Source organism: Leuciscus leuciscus, assembly GCF_965113295.1.
Source record: "Leuciscus leuciscus genome assembly, chromosome: 2".
In the NCBI taxonomy this organism is placed as follows: domain Eukaryota; kingdom Metazoa; phylum Chordata; class Actinopteri; order Cypriniformes; family Leuciscidae; genus Leuciscus; species Leuciscus leuciscus.
This window is the reverse complement of record NC_138726.1, coordinates 65306279-65328523: the sequence shown is the minus strand read 5'-3', so window position 1 is coordinate 65328523 and position 22245 is coordinate 65306279. Positions and strand designations below refer to the sequence as shown.

At 37.9% G+C, this 22245-nt stretch overlaps 1 protein-coding gene and 1 long non-coding RNA gene across 12 annotated transcripts in view; one reads left to right on the top strand and one right to left on the bottom strand.

Annotated features, from left to right (window-relative positions):
* The window catches only part of LOC309492595 (uncharacterized protein), a 33152-nt gene extending 11264 nt beyond the window's left edge, over positions 1 to 21888 (bottom strand). For all 11 annotated transcript variants that reach the window (XM_082161580.1, XM_082161584.1, XM_082161583.1 and 8 more), the window contains exons 1-6: positions 21684 to 21888; positions 20580 to 20689; positions 19393 to 19477; positions 18665 to 18860; positions 18358 to 18426; positions 17302 to 18221 (exon numbers count right to left, since the gene is read on the bottom strand). In XM_082161580.1, coding sequence (XP_082017706.1) covers positions 17302 to 18221; positions 18358 to 18426; positions 18665 to 18860; positions 19393 to 19477; positions 20580 to 20689; positions 21684 to 21796 — 1493 coding nt within the window. In that variant the 5' untranslated portion in view covers positions 21797 to 21888. The remainder of the gene's footprint in view (positions 1 to 17301; positions 18222 to 18357; positions 18427 to 18664; positions 18861 to 19392; positions 19478 to 20579; positions 20690 to 21683) is intronic.
* Positions 5364 to 7135, top strand: LOC309492644. Its single transcript, XR_014203632.1, has 2 exons — positions 5364 to 5491; positions 5834 to 7135. It is a non-coding gene; the product is annotated as an uncharacterized lncRNA (long non-coding RNA).
* Positions 21889 to 22245: the final 357 nt, after the last annotated feature.

Below are 22245 nucleotides of genomic sequence, written 5' to 3'. Positions count from 1 at the left end.
GCATCAAGAGGGGGGTGATAACTTCTGTTTTGAAAAATAAATAAATAAAGGTTTGCTTTGGATATTGTTTGGAAAACCCATTTATGGGAATGTAAGGGGTTAAACAACGAGTGCCATCAACTGAGTAGTGTGAACATGACATGTTGTAAAGAAATGTCTTCTCTCCTATCTAACATTTTTGTTTAGGTGAGCAGCTTGAGGAAAGGCAGCTGATACACCACTGCACAACATCAAACCGGGAGATTCATGAAGTTATTAGGGCATTATGAAAATCTGACAGTTCTTGTTCAAATTATAACAATTTTGGTGTAGTAACAAGGCTAGTATTTTACAAAGTTTAGGTTTATGTTAATTTATGTTTTATTTAATGTTCTATTATTGTATTTTTCATGTGAGCTCTACTGTGTTGGAAACAGCATACAGCACTGAGAATGATTTGACTGGTTAATGATGAAATTAAACACATCAGAGATGCTGTTATACAGAATAGATTACTGTTAGACATGTTAACTGGGTAGTTGACGTGACGTGGCTTTTTCACCGTCACAGAAGATAAAAAATAATTTATTTCACATTTTCATCATTTAGAATACTGTAAATGGTTAAACATTTTCTTGTTTTACATGAATTTGTTTTAATACCAGAGTTATTTTTTTTTTTTTTTTACAACTTTGAGCCAAATCTCAAAATCATCCTATGGTGTGATGGTAGAAAAAATTATTTCATAAATATTAACTTTTATAAATATAGAAAATAATGTTTAAAAATCTTAATGAACACTCCTGGCATAATTGTGCAAGTGTCTATTTCACTAAGTGGCCATCACTTTTCCTATACATACATTTCTAAAAGTGTAGGAATTTCATAAAGTTTGTCACAAAAAAAAACTCCTTTAGTGTTATGCAATAACCTGATATTAAGTTTGGCAATATCATGGACAACTACATTTAGTTGAAAGACCCCATTCAAGGTCATGTGACTGAAGACCCCTATGAAGCCCATGAGCAGTGCACATGGTAAATATTTCTCTCAGAATTGTTCAAATATTTAACTATGTTTTCAGACTACTGAAGTTGTTACGTTTTTTTGTCCTTTGGTGTGACACCCTAGCCTGGCTAACGTCAGACCTCTTTCTCATTGAGACGTGGTCTGGGAACCACATGTTCATTTTCTTGTATTTGAGGCATGGTTTACGAATGCCCAGAGCCGTATGTTGGGCGCTACGGATGTCTATAAAATGCGCCTGCACGTAGCTCATAGCCAATTGTTTCAATTATACCAGATGACGTATGTAGAGCGACAGAAATTTGACGAGGAACAAGACGAAATAAACTTGCGTTTCTCAACTACTTAGAACACTATCTAAGGCTGCATCGAAAGGTAACTTCGCGTCTGATGCCATGTTGGATCCATAGATATAACAAACTGCTTCAGTGTGTCGTCATCGTCTTGCTGCTCCCTCCCCGTTCTGTGATTGGATCCCTTTTTGAGGGGAAAATCTGGTCCATGGTGTCCAGGCTGCCTAGCAGCGTGAATAAAATCGCGCTGCGCTCAAGGCAGCATGGGGAAACCCAGGCTAGTGACACCCCTAAATTTCATTTTTTGATTCAAATTTTTATTTTTAACAGCAGGACTACGTAATATTATGCAAATGTATCATGCCAATTACTAATGACAGTTCAGCTAGTATTAGCATGGTTATTAACTGCCACAAAAGCTCAAATGTCCTTTGGTGTGACACTTTGGCCTGTCACACTATAGGACACAGATGTCACACAATAGGACAAGACCTCCTTAAGAAGCTATTAAAACAAATAGATAAAGTTTCAACATAAAACAAATGTCCTCCTTTATAATTGTTACAATAAACACTATATATTCTGACTCTTTTTATGCAATGACTATCTTTGGTGCGACGTTTTGTCCTATGGTATGACAAACATAAAACAACAGAAAAATATACTTATTTTAAAGTATCTTTAAAAAAAAAGAGTGAAGTTTGGCATTAGGGGAGTTACAATAATATCTCCTCTTAGGTACAATTTCAAACAGTTTTGTAAGGTTGGCGAAAAAGTTTTATTGACATTCGTAGGGAAGTTTATCAAGTTCAGCTATTCATGGTGAAAATTATTCTAATTAGTACTTTCGTGTAAAATAAATATCACTTTAAGAAAATTATGTTTTAATAATGTGAACAATTCGGTCTCAAATATTTTTAAATGTTATTTCATTTCATTTCTTAGTACTTTTTAAATGTCACACCATAGGACACATTTACAGTACTGTTGAGTGAAAACGTGAAAACAAATATGTGAAGTCATTGACAAAATGAGTGACCACTACTATTTTCTGAAACTGCAGTTTTCATACTCCATAAATATATGTAACTCCCAACTGAGACCGGAGGAGTGTGTAAAATGTTGGGATACATCATGTTTTCTTTCCAGACTATAGTGACTGACAACATAGCCAATATCATTGAGCACATGAGAATGGCTGTAAAAGAGCCACCCAGAAGTGATAACTCATTGGTTTGAATGGTTGACCAAACACTGGGGAGAGTGGGAATATTGGACATGACATACAGTGCTGATAGTGATAGGAGTTTTGGTGTTGATGTGCATGCCATGTGTAATACTATGTTTTTCCAGCTTTAGTGGTGAAAAGTAGTTTCATATCAAATGCTTTGAATGTCTAATTATGAGGATCAATTTTAATGATGTATGTCGAAAACCAAAGAAATTTGATGATGATACGACCAGCAGAAGTTACAGTGAAAAGTATTAATTGAGTTAAGATATGTGTTTCCTATTCTGAACATCTATACTATTTTCTTGTTTATACTGAGGAGACTGAGGGTCTGATCTAGGTCAGAAGTGCAATAACAGTGTTTCTTCATTCAGCCCGGCTTCAGATTAAGTCTTTACTTGCTTGCTAAATACTTAAGGGACTATCCCGACAAAACACAGCCTAAGCTTTCTTCTTTTCAAATCTTATTTAACAAGTTTAGGAGAGTGATCGTGTATATGAAAATCAGAGATGAAGAGTATAAATGTGAAGTAATGACTTTGCTGTATTATTGTATTATTTATCAATGAATTGGGGAATTGGGGAAGGAATTTTATTTTTAAGCTGTGTGTGACCATCAAATGTCAGTAAAAGAGCACACACAGACATTATTCTAACATGGAATTGTATTGGAATGGTAAAAAGTGTTGGTACGTGACAGGAGGGCCTCCATTTGAAAATACCATCATTGGCCTAAAAAGATAACATTCTGGGAGTCAAGACTATAAAGGATGAAGGATGTGTGACTGTACGACTGCTGGCCTTTTCTTGAAAGAAAATAAACCTCAAAGACAATTTAGTTTGCCACTACAACTGCACAGTCCAATAGCGTTGTTTCAGAACAGACCTGCGACCCACAAGTTAAAAAGCACTGCATTAAAGCCCGTTCACACCGAAGACTAGGGGTGGGCGATATCTCGATATTTAAAATATATCGAGACATTTTTTAAACACAGTATGGATTTTGACATATCGTATATATCGATATATTGTTTATATTTAATTCTGATTTCGCCACTTTGCTTGTTTGCCTTCTCTGTGCTGTGCTTGCCCCCGCCTCCTTGCTTTTGTTCCCCCTCCCCTCGCGTGTTGTCTCATTCAACTTGGCGGCGCCCGCAACCAGCCCGGAGGCTACAGAACTCGTCTCAAAAAAAAGGACAACTGGCTCCATTATATGGAGATACTTCGGTTTTAAGGCGTCGGACGAACAGCAGACAGATGTCTACTGCCGTGAATGGCGAAAGTTGGTGCCAACCAAAGCTTCTAGCACCACAAACCATTTTCAACCATTTACAGACAAGGCACAAGCTCGCATACGAGGAGTGCACCAGACTAAGGATCCCGGCCACTACTAGCTCTAGCAACACTCCACACACTACACAGACAACACTCCACAAATCTTTAACGCGGAGTGTAGAATATGAAAGAAAGAGCGCAAAGTGGTGTAGCATCACAGAGTCCGTGGCATTTTTATATAGCGATGGACATGGCACCCATTGCCGTCACTGAACAACGTGGCTTTATACGCATGCTAAAAACACTTGATCCAAGATACAGTTTACCTAGTTGGCATTACTTTGCGAGACAATAACTCCCGCGACTATACACTACGGAGAGAGAGCGGCTTGCTGCTGAATTGGAGAAGGTTACTTACTATGCCTTGACTACAGACATATGGAGAAGCAGGACATGTGGAGCAGCAGGACATGCGAGCCTTACATGTGCGTCACTATACATTAGGGCTGAACGATATGGACAAAATTTCATATCTCGATTTTCATGCCAGATATCTCGATATCGATACAATACGATATGACTACGGGTTCGGTGAAAACCAAGCATTTCTCAGAAAAATAAAAAGATCATAATACAAAAAAATGTGGAAAGTATAGTTTATTTTAGGTTTCAAACATATAAATTCACATAAGTACTAAAAAAAACAATACATAGAGTTTGTAAAATACACACTGATGTCTATGGAAGAGGTAATAATAATCTTTTCCATTATAATTCGACACGTTTTATTCATATCAGATACACATTGTGTAAGCAACTTCAATGTTTACTCTATTCTATTCCCAGTTCACCAGCCACTTACTTTTAAGTATTTCGGGAGAAGTGGATGAATTCACGTGTTGTAAACATAGAGGTTGTAAATCCAACAGATCCGATTCTCTGAACTGCGTCTGCGGCACAAACTAACACGGCGGCGCCCATCGCGCATACAGCTCAACTAACGCGATTGTTATAAAGGTGTTTAAACAACAATATACTTCCACTTGCATGTATTTGACAATCGGAATATCAGATATTTCATGCCATAGCTAACACATTTGTGAATATTCTGAACAAAAAAGGAAAAATGACATAAAACCAGATCATCATTCATTCAGCGCTGTTGCTGCTGCGGTGTGTCACGTGACAAGCAATGACGCGTCACCATGGAAACGCCGCCCCCCCTCTCACAATAGAGTTCCCACGTCCCTTGTACTAGTGTGTGCGCGCTGGCTTTAGCGGTGCATTCAAGGGCACTCGTAAAACTGATGTTTGTTGTGACTGCCAGAGTTGTATGCAGGGCGAGCGCGGAGAGGGGAATCTATATCGTCGCTTTTTCCCATAGTAACATCTTGAAAGTTCATATCTAGATATAGATACGATAACGATATATCGTTCAGCCCTACTATACATTATATTTTGGACTGGAAGATTAAAAGTGTATGCCTTCAAACCACTTATTTCCCACAAGATCACACGGGTGAAAATATCGCAGAGGCCCTCAGAGACGTAACAACAACCTGGCTGTTAAATCCAAATGGACCCGTGGCCATTACCACTGACAATGGAGCGAATATCGTCTGCGCAGTCCAAAACAACAACTGGCAGAGGATGCAATGTTTTGGTCACAGACTACATTTGGCGATTGGTGAGTGCAATATACCTGGTCTTACATGGGAGTGTGTGTGTGTCTGTGTGCACATGTAGGTTAGTCCGCTTGGGACTGCCTGGGTGTGAAATGTTTGGTTGGGTGGAAGGGGATGTGGCAAATAATCTGGTCTTTTTTTAAAACCAGTGTATTCCAGAATAATTAAAAAGTACAATGTCAAAATAATAACTTTATTACAAATTAAAAAGAAACTATACGTATATACTTATACAGTCACAACATTAAGAGATAATTCATGGCTTGGGCTATTAAACTACATTTAAAAACAATTTATTTAATTTTTTGAAATAATTTAATTTATTTGATTTTACTGTGTTACAGGTCATGGAATGCAAGACCCTCGTATCACACGGGCCATTTCTCTGTGCAAGAAAACTGTGAGCGCATTCTCCTACAGCTGGAAAAAGTGGAGGGAGCTGGCCGAAGTGCAGGCACAGATGAATTTACCAGCTCATCAGCTCAGTACGGAGTCGACCACACGGTGGGGATCACGTCTACAAATGGTAGAACGCGTCCTTGAGCAGGAAAGGGCTCTTGCCGAAGTCCTGTCTGCTGACAAGAAAACAAGACCTCTGGTTCTTACCTGGCAAGACATAGAGGTGCTAGATGCCATCCAAAGAGCACTGAAGCCCCTGCAGGACTTCACTGACGCTTTGTCAGGCGAGGAGTATGTGACACTCTCATACGTAAGACCTGTGCTCCACCTCTTTAACAGCAGCCTCCTTGCTCCTGAGGAAGGTGACAGTGAGCTAACAAAGTCCATCAAACACACCATCCTGACTTACTTAAATGAAAAGTATTCAGAGCCCTCTACCAGTGACTTGCTGGACATTGCTTCCTTTATAGACCCACGGTTTCAGAAATATGTCAGCTGTGGGAAACTGGTTGCATTGAAAGAGAGGGTCATCTGCGAAGCACAGAGTTTGCTAGGTGATTAGGGGAGCTCTGCAGGTGTTGACAAAGCTGTGCCTCAGTCCGCACAAGAGTGTGCCATAGCAGATCCTGTGCCCCCCCATTGCTAAAAAGAAAAATATACTAGCCAGCTTCTTTGTCCAAGATGCAACCCCTTACTCTTCTTCATTCACACCTCGCGAGTCCATTTAGAATGAGTTGTCAAGCTATTTACAGTCTGTATGTTTGGAGAGTGAGGCAGATGCACTACAATGGTGGCAGGAACATGAGGTTGCCTATCCAGCACTGAGCACCCTAGCAAAAAAGTACCTCTGTGTGCCTGCCACTAGCAGTCCTTTTGAAAGGATCTTCAGCTGCAGTGGAAATATAGTTACTTGTCAAAGGGCTGCACTTAAGCCTGACACAGTAGACAGATTGGTATTCCTTGCTCAAGATATTAAAAGTGTAAAAGAGTTACACAAACTTGTTTTTTGGCTATTTGTTGATGGCTACAACAGAGTTAAAGCAAAGACGAGCTTGAGTTGAGTTGAGTTATTTTATTTTTTAATGAAAAGAAGGCCATATGTATTATTTCTTCCTTTATTTTACAGTTAAATTATAATTTTTGTATACAGGGATTTTTTTTTTTTTTATGTCGCAGAAGCACTTTGTTCCTACATTAACTGCCTACCTCTTTGCATTTCAATAGAAAAAAGACTTTGTGGTATTTGGCATATTTGTTTTTGCAGTAGTTTTTGGGGGGTTATTTTTCCTGTAAAGATATCGAGATATATATCGTATATGGAGATATAGCAAAATATATCGAGATATAATTTTGCTCCATATCGCCCAGCCCTACCGAAGACTATAACTGTAACGATAAATAAAGATATTGTTCTAAATATAAAAAAAGATAACCAGAGTCCACAGCACAACTACAACAATAACGACATCATCGGAAAAACGAAAAAAAAACATTGACAGCCAATCAGAATTAGGGCAATCAAAATGGCTGAAAAGCTAAATTAGATTTTTTTTTATATTAGCAACTGAATTATTTTCGAGTTCTAAAGACAATCCTTAAAGGCGCTCTAAGCGATGTCACGCGCTTTTTAGGCCAAAACATTTAGTCACATCCAGCAAACATCTCCCCACTATCCACTAGCATCTCCTCACTATCCGCTAGCTGCCTGTCCCCTGAAGAAAACGCGGTCTCTGTAGACAGCCCAGGCTCCACAAACGGCAACAAAAACAAACTGGCCCAGCCTGGACCACGTAACAAAACAAACAGCGTTCCAGCCAATCACCGACAAGAATTATTTGGGGGTGGGGGTTGGGGGGTTAGTGCGCGTGCACAGAAGGGGGGGGGGGGGGGGGGGGGGGTGGGTGTTGGAGGAGAGAGAAGCATGAAGAGGGGAAGTTAGCTGGAGGGATGTCCTAGACAACGACAACAACTAACGTTAAAAATGTATATTCTTGAGAATTTTGATATGGCCGACACACGACCAAAGAGACGACGTTCCAATGAACAAATAACAAAGAAGAGGGAAAAGGAGAAGGAACGCGAAGTCCCGAATTTACATCGGAAAAGCATTCAAAAGGTGGCGAGAACTCCGCCGGCAGAAGGGCTTCCAGTCCGACACTCAGGAGGCTCTGTTTCTGCTGGACAGGTGTGTAGAACCAGTTTGGTTTTTCTAAATGGTTCATGACTGTTTCAGGAAGCACGGGAGGGAGGTGGAGGGGACGGGATGAGGAGGAGGGAGGGGGACGGGACGGGATGAGGAGGAGGGAGGGTCGAGCGAGCCTCCGTTTTGTTTGACAATACTTTGAACGTCAACAAGAAGTGACGTCACCCAACATCGCTTAGAGCAGCTTTAATGTTAGAGGATAAAAAAAACTGTATTGTCTTCTATATCCACAAGAGGGCGCAAGCGAGCGCAATAAGCAAATATAAACCAAATCAAGCATCACATCTTTTATTGAAATGAAATTCACTTTTTAAAGTGCATTAACTTTTGAAACAATTGTTCTTAAATAAAACATAATTTCCTTAATGTGCATGCAAGGAAAATTAGGTTATACTAGAGCATAAATTAATTTTGCATTCGAATGTGCAGGGTTTTTTTTTAATTCGATGAATATTCAAAATAAATTTTTTTATTTGACAGTCAATCAGAATCCATCCTGCTGTAACAAGCTCCAGCATTTAAAGCGGCAGACGACAAATAAACAGAACGATACCGTCCACTGCTAATATAGTTATCTTTATCACGCAATTCTGACTTTATATCGTGCAATTCGGATTTTATATCACGCAATTCTGACTTCACATCAGGCAATTCTGACTTTATGTCAGGCAATATATCAGGCAATTCTGACTTCACATCAGACAATTCTGACTTTAAATCAAGCAATTCTGACTTTATGTCAGGCAATATATCAGGCAATTCTGACTTCACATCAGACAATTCTGACTTTATATCAAGCAATTCTGACTTTATGTCAGGCAATATATCAGGCAATTCTGACTTCACATCAGACAATTCTGACTTTAAATCACGCAATTTTGACTATTTCACGCAATTCTGACTTTATATCAGGCAATTCTGACTATTTCAGGCAATTCTGACTTTATATCAGACAATTTTGACTTTATTTAACTCAATTTTGACGTTATTTTACACAATTCTGACTTTATATCACGCAATTCTGACTATATGTCACGCAATTTTGACTTTATATCACGCAATTCTGACTTTATATCACGCAATTCTGACTTTATATCACGCAATTCTGACTTTATATCACGCAATTCTGACTTTATATCACGCAACTCTGACTTTATATCACGCAACTCTGACTTTATATCACGCAATTCTGACTATATATCAGGCAATTCTGACTATCAGGCAATTCTGACTATATATCACGCAATTCTGACCTTATATAACGCAATTCTGACTTTATATCACGCAATTCTGACTATATCAGGCAATTCTGACTTTGTATCACGCAATTCTGACTTTATATGAGGCAATTCTGACTTTATAACACGCAATTTTGACGTTATTTCACGCAATTCTGACTATATATCACGTAATTCTAACTTTATATCAGGCAATTCTGACTATATCACGCAATTCTGACTTTATAACACGCAATTCTGACTATATATCACGCAATTCTGACTATATATCAGGCAATTCTGACTATATATCAGGCAATTCTGACTTAATATCTCAGGCAATTCTGACTTAATATCTCGCAATTCTGACTTAATATCTCGCAATTCTGAATTTATATGAGGCAATTCTGACTTTATAACACGCAATTTTGACGTTATTTCACACAATTCTGACTATATATCACGCAATTCTGACTTTGTATCACGGAATTCTGACTATATATCAGGCAATTCTGACTATATATCAGGCAATTCTGACTTAATATCTCGCAATTCTGACTTTATATCACGCAATTCTGAATTTATATGAGGCAATTCTGACTTTATAACACGCAATTTTGACGTTATTTCACACAATTCTGACTATATATCACGCAATTCTGACTATATATCACGCAATTCTGACTATATATCAGGCAATTCTGACTATATATCAGGCAATTCTGACTTAATATCTCGCAATTCTGACTTTATATCACGCAATTCTGAATTTATATGAGGCAATTCTGACTTTATAACACGCAATTTTGACGTTATTTCACACAATTCTGACTATATATCACGCAATTCTGACTATATATCACGCAATTCTGACTATATATCAGGCAATTCTGACTATATATCAGGCAATTCTGACTTAATATCTCGCAATTCTGACTTTGTATCACGCAATTCTGAATTTATATGAGGCAATTCTGACTTTATAACACGCAATTTTGACGTTATTTCACACAATTCTGACTATATATCACGCAATTCTGACTTTGTATCAGGCAATTCTGACTTTATAACACGCAATTCTGACTATATATCACGCAATTCTGACTATATATCAGGCAATTCTGACTTTATATCACGCAATTCTGACTTTATATCAGGCAATTCTGACTTTATATCAGGCAATTCTGACTTAATATCTCGCAATTCAGACTATATATCAGGCAATTCTGACTTTATATCACGCAATTCTGACTTTATATCAGGCAATTCTGACTTAATATCTCGCAATTCTGACTTTACATCACGCAATTCTGACTATCAGGCAATTCTGACTTTATATCTCGCAATTCTGATTATATCAGGCAATTCTGACTTTATATCACGCAATTCTGACTTTATATCACACAATTCTGACTTTATATCACACAATTCTGACTTTATATTAGGCAATTCTGACTATATCAGGCAATTCTGACTATATCAGGCAATTCTGACTTTATATCATGCAATTCTGACTTTGTATCAGGCAATTCTGACTATATCAGGCAATTCTGACTTTATATCTCGCAATTCTGATTAGGCTATATCAGGCAATTCTGACTTTATATCACGCAATTCTGACTTTATATCAGGCAATTCTGACTATATCAGGCAATTCTGACTTTGTATCAGGCAATTCTGACTATATCAGGCAATTCTGACTTTATATCTCGCAATTCTGATTAGGCTATATCAGGCAATTCTGACTTTATATCAGGCAATTCTGACTATATCAGGCAATTCTGACTTTATATCAGGCAATTCGGACTTTATATCTCGCAATTCTGATTAGGCTATATCAGGCAATTCTGACTTTATATCACGCAATTCTGACTTTATATCACGCAATTCTGACTTTATATCAGGCAATTCTGACTATATCAGGTAATTCTGACTATATCAGGCAATTCTGACTTTGTATCAGGCAATTCTGACTTTATATCTCGCAATTCTGACTATATCAGGCAATTCTGACTTTGTATCACGCAATTCTGACTTTATATGAGGCAATTCTGACTTTATATCACGCAATTCTGACTTTATATCACGCAATTCTGACTTTATATCACGCAATTCTGACTTTATATCACGCAATTCTGACTTAACCCCACGCAATACTGACTTTAATTCGGACTTTATATCACGCAATTCTGACTTTATATGATGCAATTTTGACTTTAATTCTGACTTTATATCAGGCAATTCTGACTATATCAGGCAATTCTGACTTTGTATCACGCTTTTCTGACTTTTTATCACGCAATTCTGACTATATATCACGCAATTCTGACTTTATATCACGCAATTCTGACTTTAAATCACGCAATTTTGACTTTATATCACGCAATTCTGATTATATATCACGCAATTCTGATTATATATCACGCAATTCTGACTTCATATCACGCAATTCTGAATTTATATCACGCAATTCTGACTTTAAATCACGCAATTTTGACTTTATATCACGCAATTCTGATTATATATCACGCAATTCTGATTATATATCACGCAATTCTGACTTCATATCACGCAATTCTGACTATATGTCACGCAATTTTGACTTTATGTCACGCAATTCTGACTATATATCAGGCAATTCTGACTTTATATCACGCAATTCTGACTTTATATCAGGCAATTCTGACTATATATCAGGCAATTCTGACTATATATCACGCAATTCTGACTTTATATCACGCAATTCTGACTTTATATCACGCAATTCTGACTTTATATCACGCAATTCTGACTTTATATCACGCAATTCTGACTATCAGGCAATTCTGACTTTATATCTCCCAATTCTGATTATATCAGGCAATTCTGACTTTATATCACACAATTCTGACTTTATATTAGGCAATTCTGACTATATAAGGCAATTCTGACTTTATATCACGCAATTCTGACTTTATATCACGCAATTCTGACTTTATATCACGCAATTCTGACTATCAGGCAATTCTGACTTTATATCTCCCAATTCTGATTATATCACGCAATTCTGACTTTATATCACACAATTCTGACTTTATATTAGGCAATTCTGACTATATCAGGCAATTCTGACTATATAAGGCAATTCTGACTATATAAGGCAATTCTGACTTTAATTCTGACTTTATATCACGCAATTCTGACTTTATATCACGCAATTCTGACTCTATATCACGCAATTCTGACTCTATATCACACAATTCTGACTTTATATCACGCAATTCTGACTATATCAGGCAATTCTGACTATATCAGGCAATTCTGACTATATCAGGCAATTCTGACTTTGTATCAGGCAATTCTGACTATATCAGGCAATTCTGACTTTATATCTCGCAATTCTGATTAGGCTATATCAGGCAATTCTGACTTTATATCACGCAATTCTGACTTTATATCACGCAATTCTGACTTTATATCAGGCAATTCTGACTATATCAGGCAATTCTGACTTTAATTCTGACTTTATATCACGCAATTCTGACTATATCAGGCAATTCTGACTTTATATCAGGCAAATCTGACTATATCAGGCAATTCGGACTTCATATCTCGCAATTCTGATTAGGCTATATCAGGCAATTCTGACTTTATATCACGCAATTCTGACTTTATATCAGGCAATTCTGACTTTATATCAGGCAATTCTGACTATATCAGGCAATTCTGACTATATCAGGCAATTCTGACTTTATATCTCGCAATTCTGACTATATCAGGCAATTCTGACTTTATATCACGCAATTCTGACTTTATATCACGCAATTCTGACTTAACCCCACGCAATACTGACTTAACCCCACGCAATACTGACTTTAATTCTGACTTTATATCACGCAATTCTGACTTTATATGATGCAATTTTGACTTTAATTCTGACTTTATATCAGGCAATTCTGACTATATCAGGCAATTCTGACTTTGTATCACGCTCTTCAGACTTTTTATCACGCAATTCTGACTATATATCACGCAATTCTGAATTTATATCACGCAATTCTGACTTTAAATCACGCAATTTTGACTTTATATCACGCAATTCTGATTATATATCACGCAATTCTGATTATATATCACGCAATTCTGATTATATATCACGCAATTCTGACTTCATATCACGCAATTCTGAATTTATATCACGCAATTCTGACTTTAAATCACGCAATTTTGACTTTATATCACGCAATTCTGATTATATATCACGCAATTCTGATTATATATCACGCAATTCTGATTATATATCACGCAATTCTGACTATATGTCACGCAATTTTGACTTTATGTCACGCAATTCTGACTTTATATCAGGCAATTCTGACTATATATCACGCAATTCTGACTTTATATCACGCAATTCTGACTTTATATCACGCAATTCTGACTTTATATCACGCAATTCTGACTATATATCACAATTCTGACTTTATATCAGGCAATTCTGACTATATATCACGCAATTCTGACTTTATATTAGGGATGGGCATTTTTCAAAAATATTGCATTCGAATATTCGGGCTCATAAAATTCGAATATTCGAATATTCGTTTATTTAAATGACGTTTAACGAAAAATACGTTATTTTTTAAGGTAATTTTTTTTTTACGTTTTGGCACCATTTCTGAAGAAGCTTACGATTAGGCAATATACACAACAAGCTTACAACATGTGTTAAAGTTTTCTTTTAATTGAAAACATTAAACAGTAGGCCTATCGCTATGTGTAAACAAAAAAAATATAAGAACAAAAGGATATAAGCTCAAGCAGCGCGAACGGAAAAAAACGCCTAATAAAGCAGAGTAGCAGATTGCGCCAGTTATCGTACAGAACGTACTCACACACTCGAGTCAGCATATGATTATCGTGTTTATATTGTTTCACGTTTATGTTGAGAAAAACAATAATATCCACATGGAGGGACGCCGCGAGCAATTTATGCTCGAGTGAGAAAACGCGCTGCGCTGACAGACGTTTCAGAGAAACAAAGATAACGGTGTTCTAGTTCTAAGTTTCTAACAGCACCTTGCGTTTTCTGTTCTTAAACCTCTCTCTCAAAGAAAACTTAAAGGAAGAATATACCTCAAAATCATTTTACTATTAGATAAGTTATCATCTCGGATCACTCGCACTACAGCTGCGCTTACCTGCAGTCGTGATGCAGTGATAGACAGCTGTCTTTCCTCAGTCGACTGCTGTTTGGATTTCATGTGATTTCTCATTGTGGTGATGATATTATAATTCCAGATTAATTAATTAATTTGATCAAAAGTAATTCCATTTAGTAACCTCATTTTCGACTAGTAATTCCAAACTTCGCGAGGCAGACGACGACATTATGAGAAAATACAAACAACTTGTTAAACATGTGCCACAGTGCCACCCAGTGCATTTAATTATAACTGCGAGTTAGTGCTTGGGATTTATCAGGGATTCACTGCATTTACGACCCGCAAAGTATTTACGGCTTCATAAATTCGATAAAATTCGAATAGTATTTTATTTTTCGAATAATAATTACAGATCGAATATTCGAAAATTCGAATATTCGTGCACATCCCTACTTTATATCACGCAATTCTGACTTTATATCACGCAATTCTGACTTTATATCACGCAATTCTGACTATATCAGGCAATTCTGACTTTGTATCACGCAATTCTGAATTTATATGAGGCAATTCTGACTTTATAACACGCAATTTTGACGTTATTTCACGCAATTCTGACTATATATCACGCAATTCTGACTTTGTATCACGAAATTCTGACTTTATATCACGCAATTCTGACTTAACCCCACGCAATACTGACTTTAATTCTGACTTTATATCACGCAATTCTGACTTTATATGATGCAATTTTGACTTTAATTCTGACTTTATATCAGGCAATTCTGACTATATCAGGCAATTCTGACTTTGTATCACGCTTTTCTGACTTTTTATCACGCAATTCTGACAATATATCACGCAATTCTGAATTTATATCACGCAATTCTGATTATATATCACGCAATTCTGATTATATATCACGCAATTCTGACTTCATATCACGCAATTCTGAATTTATATCACGCAATTCTGAATTTATATCACGCAATTCTGACTTTATATCACGCAATTCTGATTATATATCACGCAATTCTGATTATATATCACGCAATTCTGACTTCATGTCACGCAATTTTGACTTTATGTCACGCAATTCTGACTTTATATCACGCAATTCTGACTTTATATCAGGCAATTCTGACTATATATCACGCAATTCTGACTTTATATCACGCAATTCTGACTATATATCACACAATTCTGACTTTATATCACGCAATTCTGACTTTATATCACGCAATTCTGACTATATCAGGCAATTCTGACTATATCAGGCAATTCTGACTATATCAGGCAATTCTGACTTTATATCACGCAATTCTGACTTTATATCAGGCAATTCTGACTTTATATCAGGCAATTCTGACTTTATATCAGGCAATTCTGACTATATCAGGCAATTCTGACTTTAATTCTGACTTATATCACGCAATTCTGACTTTATATCACGCAATTCTGACTATATCAGGCAATTCTGACTATATCAGGCAATTCTGACTTTGTATCAGGCAATTCTGACTTTGTATCAGGCAATTCTGACTATATCAGGCAATTCTGACTTTATATCAGGCAAATCTGATTAGGCTATATCAGGCAATTCTGACTTTATATCACGCAATTCTGACTTTATATCACGCAATTCTGACTTTATATCACGCAATTCTGACTTTATATCACGCAATTCTGACTTTATATCACGCAATTCTGACTTTATATCACGCAATTCTGACTTTATATCACGCAATTTTGAATTTATATCACGCAATTCTGACTTTATATCACGCAATTCTGACTTTAAATCACGCAATTCTGACTTTATATCACGCAATTCTGACTTTATATCACGCAATTCTGACTTTATATCAGGCAATTCTGACTATATCAGGCAATTCTGACTTCATATCAGGCAATTCTGACTATATCAGTCAATTCTGACTATATCAGGCAATTCTGACTTTGTATCAGTCAATTCTGACTATATCACGCAATTCTGACTTCATATCAGGCAATTCTGACTTTATATCTCGCAATTCTGACTATATCAGGCAATTCTGACTTTGTATCACGCAATTCTGACTTTATATGAGGCAATTCTGACTTTATATCACGCAATTCTGACTTTATATCACGCAATTCTGACTTTATATCACGCAATTCTGACTTTATATCAGGCAATTCTGACTTTATATCACGCAATTCTGACTTTATATCACGCAATTCTGACTTAACCTCACGCAATTTTGACTTTAATTCTGACTTTATATCACGCAATTCTGACTTTATATCAGGCAATTCTGACTTTATATCAGGCAATTCTGACTTTGTATCACGCTTTTCTGACTTTTTATCACGCAATTCTGACTTTAATTCTGACTATATCACGCAATTCTGACTTTATATCACGCAATTCTGACTTTAATTCTGACTTTATATCACGTAATTCTGACTTTAATTCTGACTTTATATCACGCAATTTTGACTATATCAGGCAATTCTGACTTTATATCACACAATTCTGACTTTATATCACGCAATTCTGACTAGGCTATATCACGCAATTCTGACTTTAATTCTGACTTTATATCACGCAATTCTGACTTTAATTCTGACTTTATATCACGCAATTCTGACTTTATATGACGCAATTCTGACTCTAATACACATAATTCTGACTTTATAACTCACAATTGCCACTTTATAACAATTCTGACTTTATAACTCACAATTTTAACTTTATATCACACAATTCTGAGATAAAAAGTCTAAATTGCAAGATAAAAAGTCGACTCCACTTTTGATTTCAAGCGAACTGTTATAAGCAACATAAGCTTCAAACACAAACTTACCTCGTCATTTCACCGTTCTTCTCTTCTCCGTCTCCTTTCACGTGCAACTCGTTCTCCTCCTCCTCGTCTTTTCCAGGCGTGGGCTGCGCCTCCTCTTTGGTCTTCTCCACCTCCTCCTGTTTCTTCTGCTGCAGTTCCTTCTCTCTCTTCGGCGGGCGTCCCCTCCTAGCGGGAGGCGGAGGCGGAGGCGTGTGCGTTACAGCGCTCTTGCTAACGCTCTTGCTAACACCCTTCCTAGTGGGCATCGGCGTTGCGTTTGTCTTCTTCGAGGTATTCGGAGGCGGAGACACCGAGAGCGAGAAGGAGACGGCTCCAGGTTTAGATGGCGAAGACAAAGGCTCTTGCTCTCGGGAAAACAGTGGCGTTCCCAGCGAGGAAGACGAGGGTTGAGCGGGTGAGAGGAAGGAGTCGGTTGGCGTAGCATTAGCGGGGAGTAGCGATAGCTCCATGGCGGCTCGAACCTCGGGCTGCTGATCGTGGTGTTTCTCCAGGTGTCGTGCGAGCGAGCGGAAGTGGCGTCCACAGTACGGACAGTGTCTGCGACTCGCGCCGTGCCCGATGTTTATGTTTATGTTATTGTTTATGTTGGTGGTGGGCGTGGCTAGAGGCTGCTGGAAGGGGGAGGTGGATGAAGGGGCGGGGCTAGCAAATGAAAGGGGTCGGGGCTGAGTCTTTTTCTTCACACTGGCTGAGGTTTTTCTTTTCTTGCGCCGCCTCATCATTCGGCCCCTCAGCTCCTCTAGCTCTTCATCGTCGTCGTCGTCATCGTCGTCTTCCTCTTCTTCTTCTTCTTCATCCTCGCGGTCGGAGTCGCTGGGTTCGGAGTGGGACGCCGGAGAGGAGGAGGGAGACAGAGACCATGAGGGAGTGAGGTAGTCGGAAACATTGAGAGAGAGAGGGAGGGAACCAGGATCCTCCTCCTACAGACACGGAGACAGAAATGAGCTGGAAGTGAGACACTATCATCTAAAAATCTAACAAAGTGTTTTTGGGAAGATGTTTTAATCAAAAGTGTGTGAGTGTGTGTGAGTGTGAGTGTGTGTGAGTGTGATTCACCTTCTTGATGTCTCCCTCTGGGTTGAATCCACACTCAAAGCCACGTGGAGACACTGAGCTGTGAAACCCCTGTATTAAACACAACACAGAAGAATGTGCTGAAACACACACACACACACACACACACTGAGTCTCAACAGGACCTGCAACGTTTAACATCACAGGGGCCCGTCTGGGATTTTCAAACATAAAGGTTGTGTGGGATGATTATTTAATAAGACAATTAATAAATTCCCATTTAATTGAACAATAGGAAAATAACATCTGATGAATTGTTTGATAACGTAACTGTGTTTAGCTGACTCACCAAGGCGTTTTCTCCCCAGTCGTTCAGGCTGTAGTCCACTGTGATCTCCTCACCTTTGGCAATGTCTCGAATCGCTATGACGACAAGCCGGACCTGATTCCCACAATGCACCTCTCTAATCCTGCAGTTGGCCGGCGGGTGGAAGAGCACAGGACCTCGAACACCACTCGCTCCCTCTTCCCCGAGCTCAGGAACACTACACACACACACACACACACACACACACACACGCATGCATTAAAGAGCCATATTCTGCTGTTTCTGCTGCTGTATGAGCATGAAGAAGCTCCAGTTCTTCTCTATATCAGTGTCAGTGTTCCTGAACTCCTGAAACGCCTCCATTGTAGTCTTGAGTTTCTTCCGGGAACTAACACGTCACAATATTCCTCATTATAATAATTCATATGCAGAATAAAGGGGCGGGGCCTGGTTGAGTGAGTTAGTAGTGTGTTAAACTGGTGGTTATGGTAAGGGGCGGGACATTTCCCAAACACGCTCAAAGCGCTCGACCAATCACAACACACTGCTCCAGCCAACCAATCAGAGCACAGTGTGCTTTTCAGGAGGAGGGGCTTCATTGAGACAGGAAGTAAACAGAGTGTTACTGACAGACTGGGAAGAGAGGAGCCGCAACGATGGAGAATATGAGGAGAATAATCAACATTCAAGCAGGAAAACCTGTTCTAGAGCCTGAAAACAACATCTTTAAGAGTTGAGAGCATCAGTACCAGAGCTGTGACGGGTCGGTGATGAAGTACGGGCTCCCCGGCGGGGGAAGACGATCTTCTGCTCCCTCTGCATACGGCTCGTCCCCTTACACAACAACAAAGGGTTAAAACCGTCAATCACACACAAAACATGAGGAAACTAACCCTGTAGAGCTTGACATATCAAATTATACTTTTATAAATGAAACAGTTTGTTAAAGCTTAAGCTTGAGAATGATATAGAGCCAGACCAGCATGTATTCAGACTCTTTCAACATTTCCCACATTATCACAGTTTATTCGCTATAGTTTAGAAAATGGTGATAAAATATGAGCAGAACTCAGTTGATATTTGACTGGTTTTGTCCGTCCTTCTGTTAGACTGTCTCACACATGAATTATGTTGAATATCTGTCAGCTGTTAAATTTAACTACACAATTACATAATACCAGTTTAGCTCAACCAATCACCAAGCAATGCTTCATTGTGTTCAGTCTGTGTGTAAAAAGAGAGTTTGCTCTCCTCACTTACAGAAATGAACTATAGTGTCCTGCACACACTAGTAAAAAATATCACACATTATCTGAATAATATGTATATTTCATACCTGTTAGACAGGAAGGGCACAGGTAAATATTACATTTATTTTTGGGTTTATGTGAGGATTGTTTTAAGTTCACTTACATTAAAAGTTGTTATAATTTTCAAAAGTAAAAAAATCTTTTTCATCGAGACATCAGTAGCTATATTAATATCAGTAGCTATATTAATATCAGTGATACTGGCCTAAAAAGATGCCATTAAACTATTTTTTTAAATATACTGTCTTTATGTTGTTTCTACATTACAGTGGAAATTGAGTCTCACATTATTTCAATTTTATTTACACACAAAATATTAATGGTGAACATTTTTTATTTTATAAACTGATTCTCTAAAGTCTTGGCGATCGGCCCCTATTAAACAATTAAGAAAGTAAGACATATTTTTCTTATACATAGTTTAGTAGCCTACTATATTCTTTTTGGCAGAATTGATCATTATAATCAACTTAATTATTTCCTGGATTTTGTATCATCATAGTCCCAAAAGGTATATAAATGCATTTAACGGGATTAAAAGTGCAAAAACATTTTACCCCATTTTGTGTCCCCCCCCCCTCAAACCCAAGTTACACCCTTGTGTATACATATGTATATAATAGTACCTGGGCTGTAACTGTGTTCAGACAGACTCTCCTCTTCATCCTCCGTCACATACGCGACTCGTTCACACACTTTCACCGGCGTCCCCTTCCTCTTCCTGCCACACACACGCCTGCGAAACACACACACACACACACACACACACACACACACACACACACACACACACACACACACACACACACACACACAGTACAACACAGTACTGACTATTACAGGCATCAGTGCTGACAATAACAGTTTAATAAACACACAAATTTAATAATAAAAAATAATCATGTAAATAATAATGTGAAAATCAATTATCACAATAAAAGTTTAGTTTGTATATATATACGGCTAGCATATATGTATATATATATATGTGTGTGTGTGTGTGTGTGTATATATATGTATATATATATATATATATATATATGTATATATATATATATATGTATATATATATATATATATATATATATATATATATATATATATATATATATATATATATACACACACACACATATATACACATACGTGAGTGTAATATATATATATATATATATATATATATATATATATATATATATATATACACACATAATAATGTAAATTATTATTATCGTTATATACAAAATGCATATTATGTTTGACAATTCAGTTTGGTATGACAAGCAAAACTAAGCCAATCAAAATGGGTTTAACAAAGCGATTAATGGACGCATTGAATCACAAAATTAATCGCTATCGGTCGTAAAAAAATATTCGCTCGATGTTTTGCGTTACGGTTACCATGGCAAACTGTTGTAACGGTCGCCTGCACACATGCACGCGCTCACAGGTTTCGCGCACTCGCGCGGTGTTTTGCTAATCGTTCGAGTCGCGGCCGCGTTACGGTTCCCCGGTAAAGCGGTACGGAAAACACACACTGTAAACACACACACACTGTAAACCCACACGCGAACTCAGAGAACGAGATAGAACGGCCACGGGTGTTCTCTCATCACGGTGGGCACGAGGACAACAGAACCGGACCTGCTAGCCGTTAGCACGCACGCGAATCCCAGCGTTCCCAACCGAATCAAACGGCCCGATCGGTTCCGTTAGCGAGAGAGACTCACCCGCGCGGTGGCGGAGGCTTGCTGCCGTCCCCGTCGCTGTCGAGGGTCGGGGGATCCCGGTAATCGAACGGCGACCGCACGCTCTCCGCCATTAGCGCTGCTCCGGTGCGCATGCGCAGAAGCCCTCCGCTAGCCAGGCCCTGACATGGGCTCCGGCGTAAACAGTAATATTATAAACTGATCACTTATATCGATCAGTGCATCACAGACAGCATTAATGGAAAACTCAAGTAGAAACTCAAGCATTCAATTACAAATAATTTAAATGAATGCATGGGAATTTCTATGCATTTAGACCTCCTAAATGGTTAATATTTATACAATTATCTATATTATTATTGCTCACACATTACAATGTTCATGTTTCCGTGCATCATCTATATAAAATAATATTATAAACTAATCATTTATATTGATCTGGCTATCAAATCTAAGAATAAATTGATCTGTAATGTTAGGATAATAAACATCAGAACACTACATTTTAATTCTAATGTGAAAATGTATGAGTTAATCGACAACCACTGAACAGCTATTGTAATTACAGATACAAAGTCGAAAT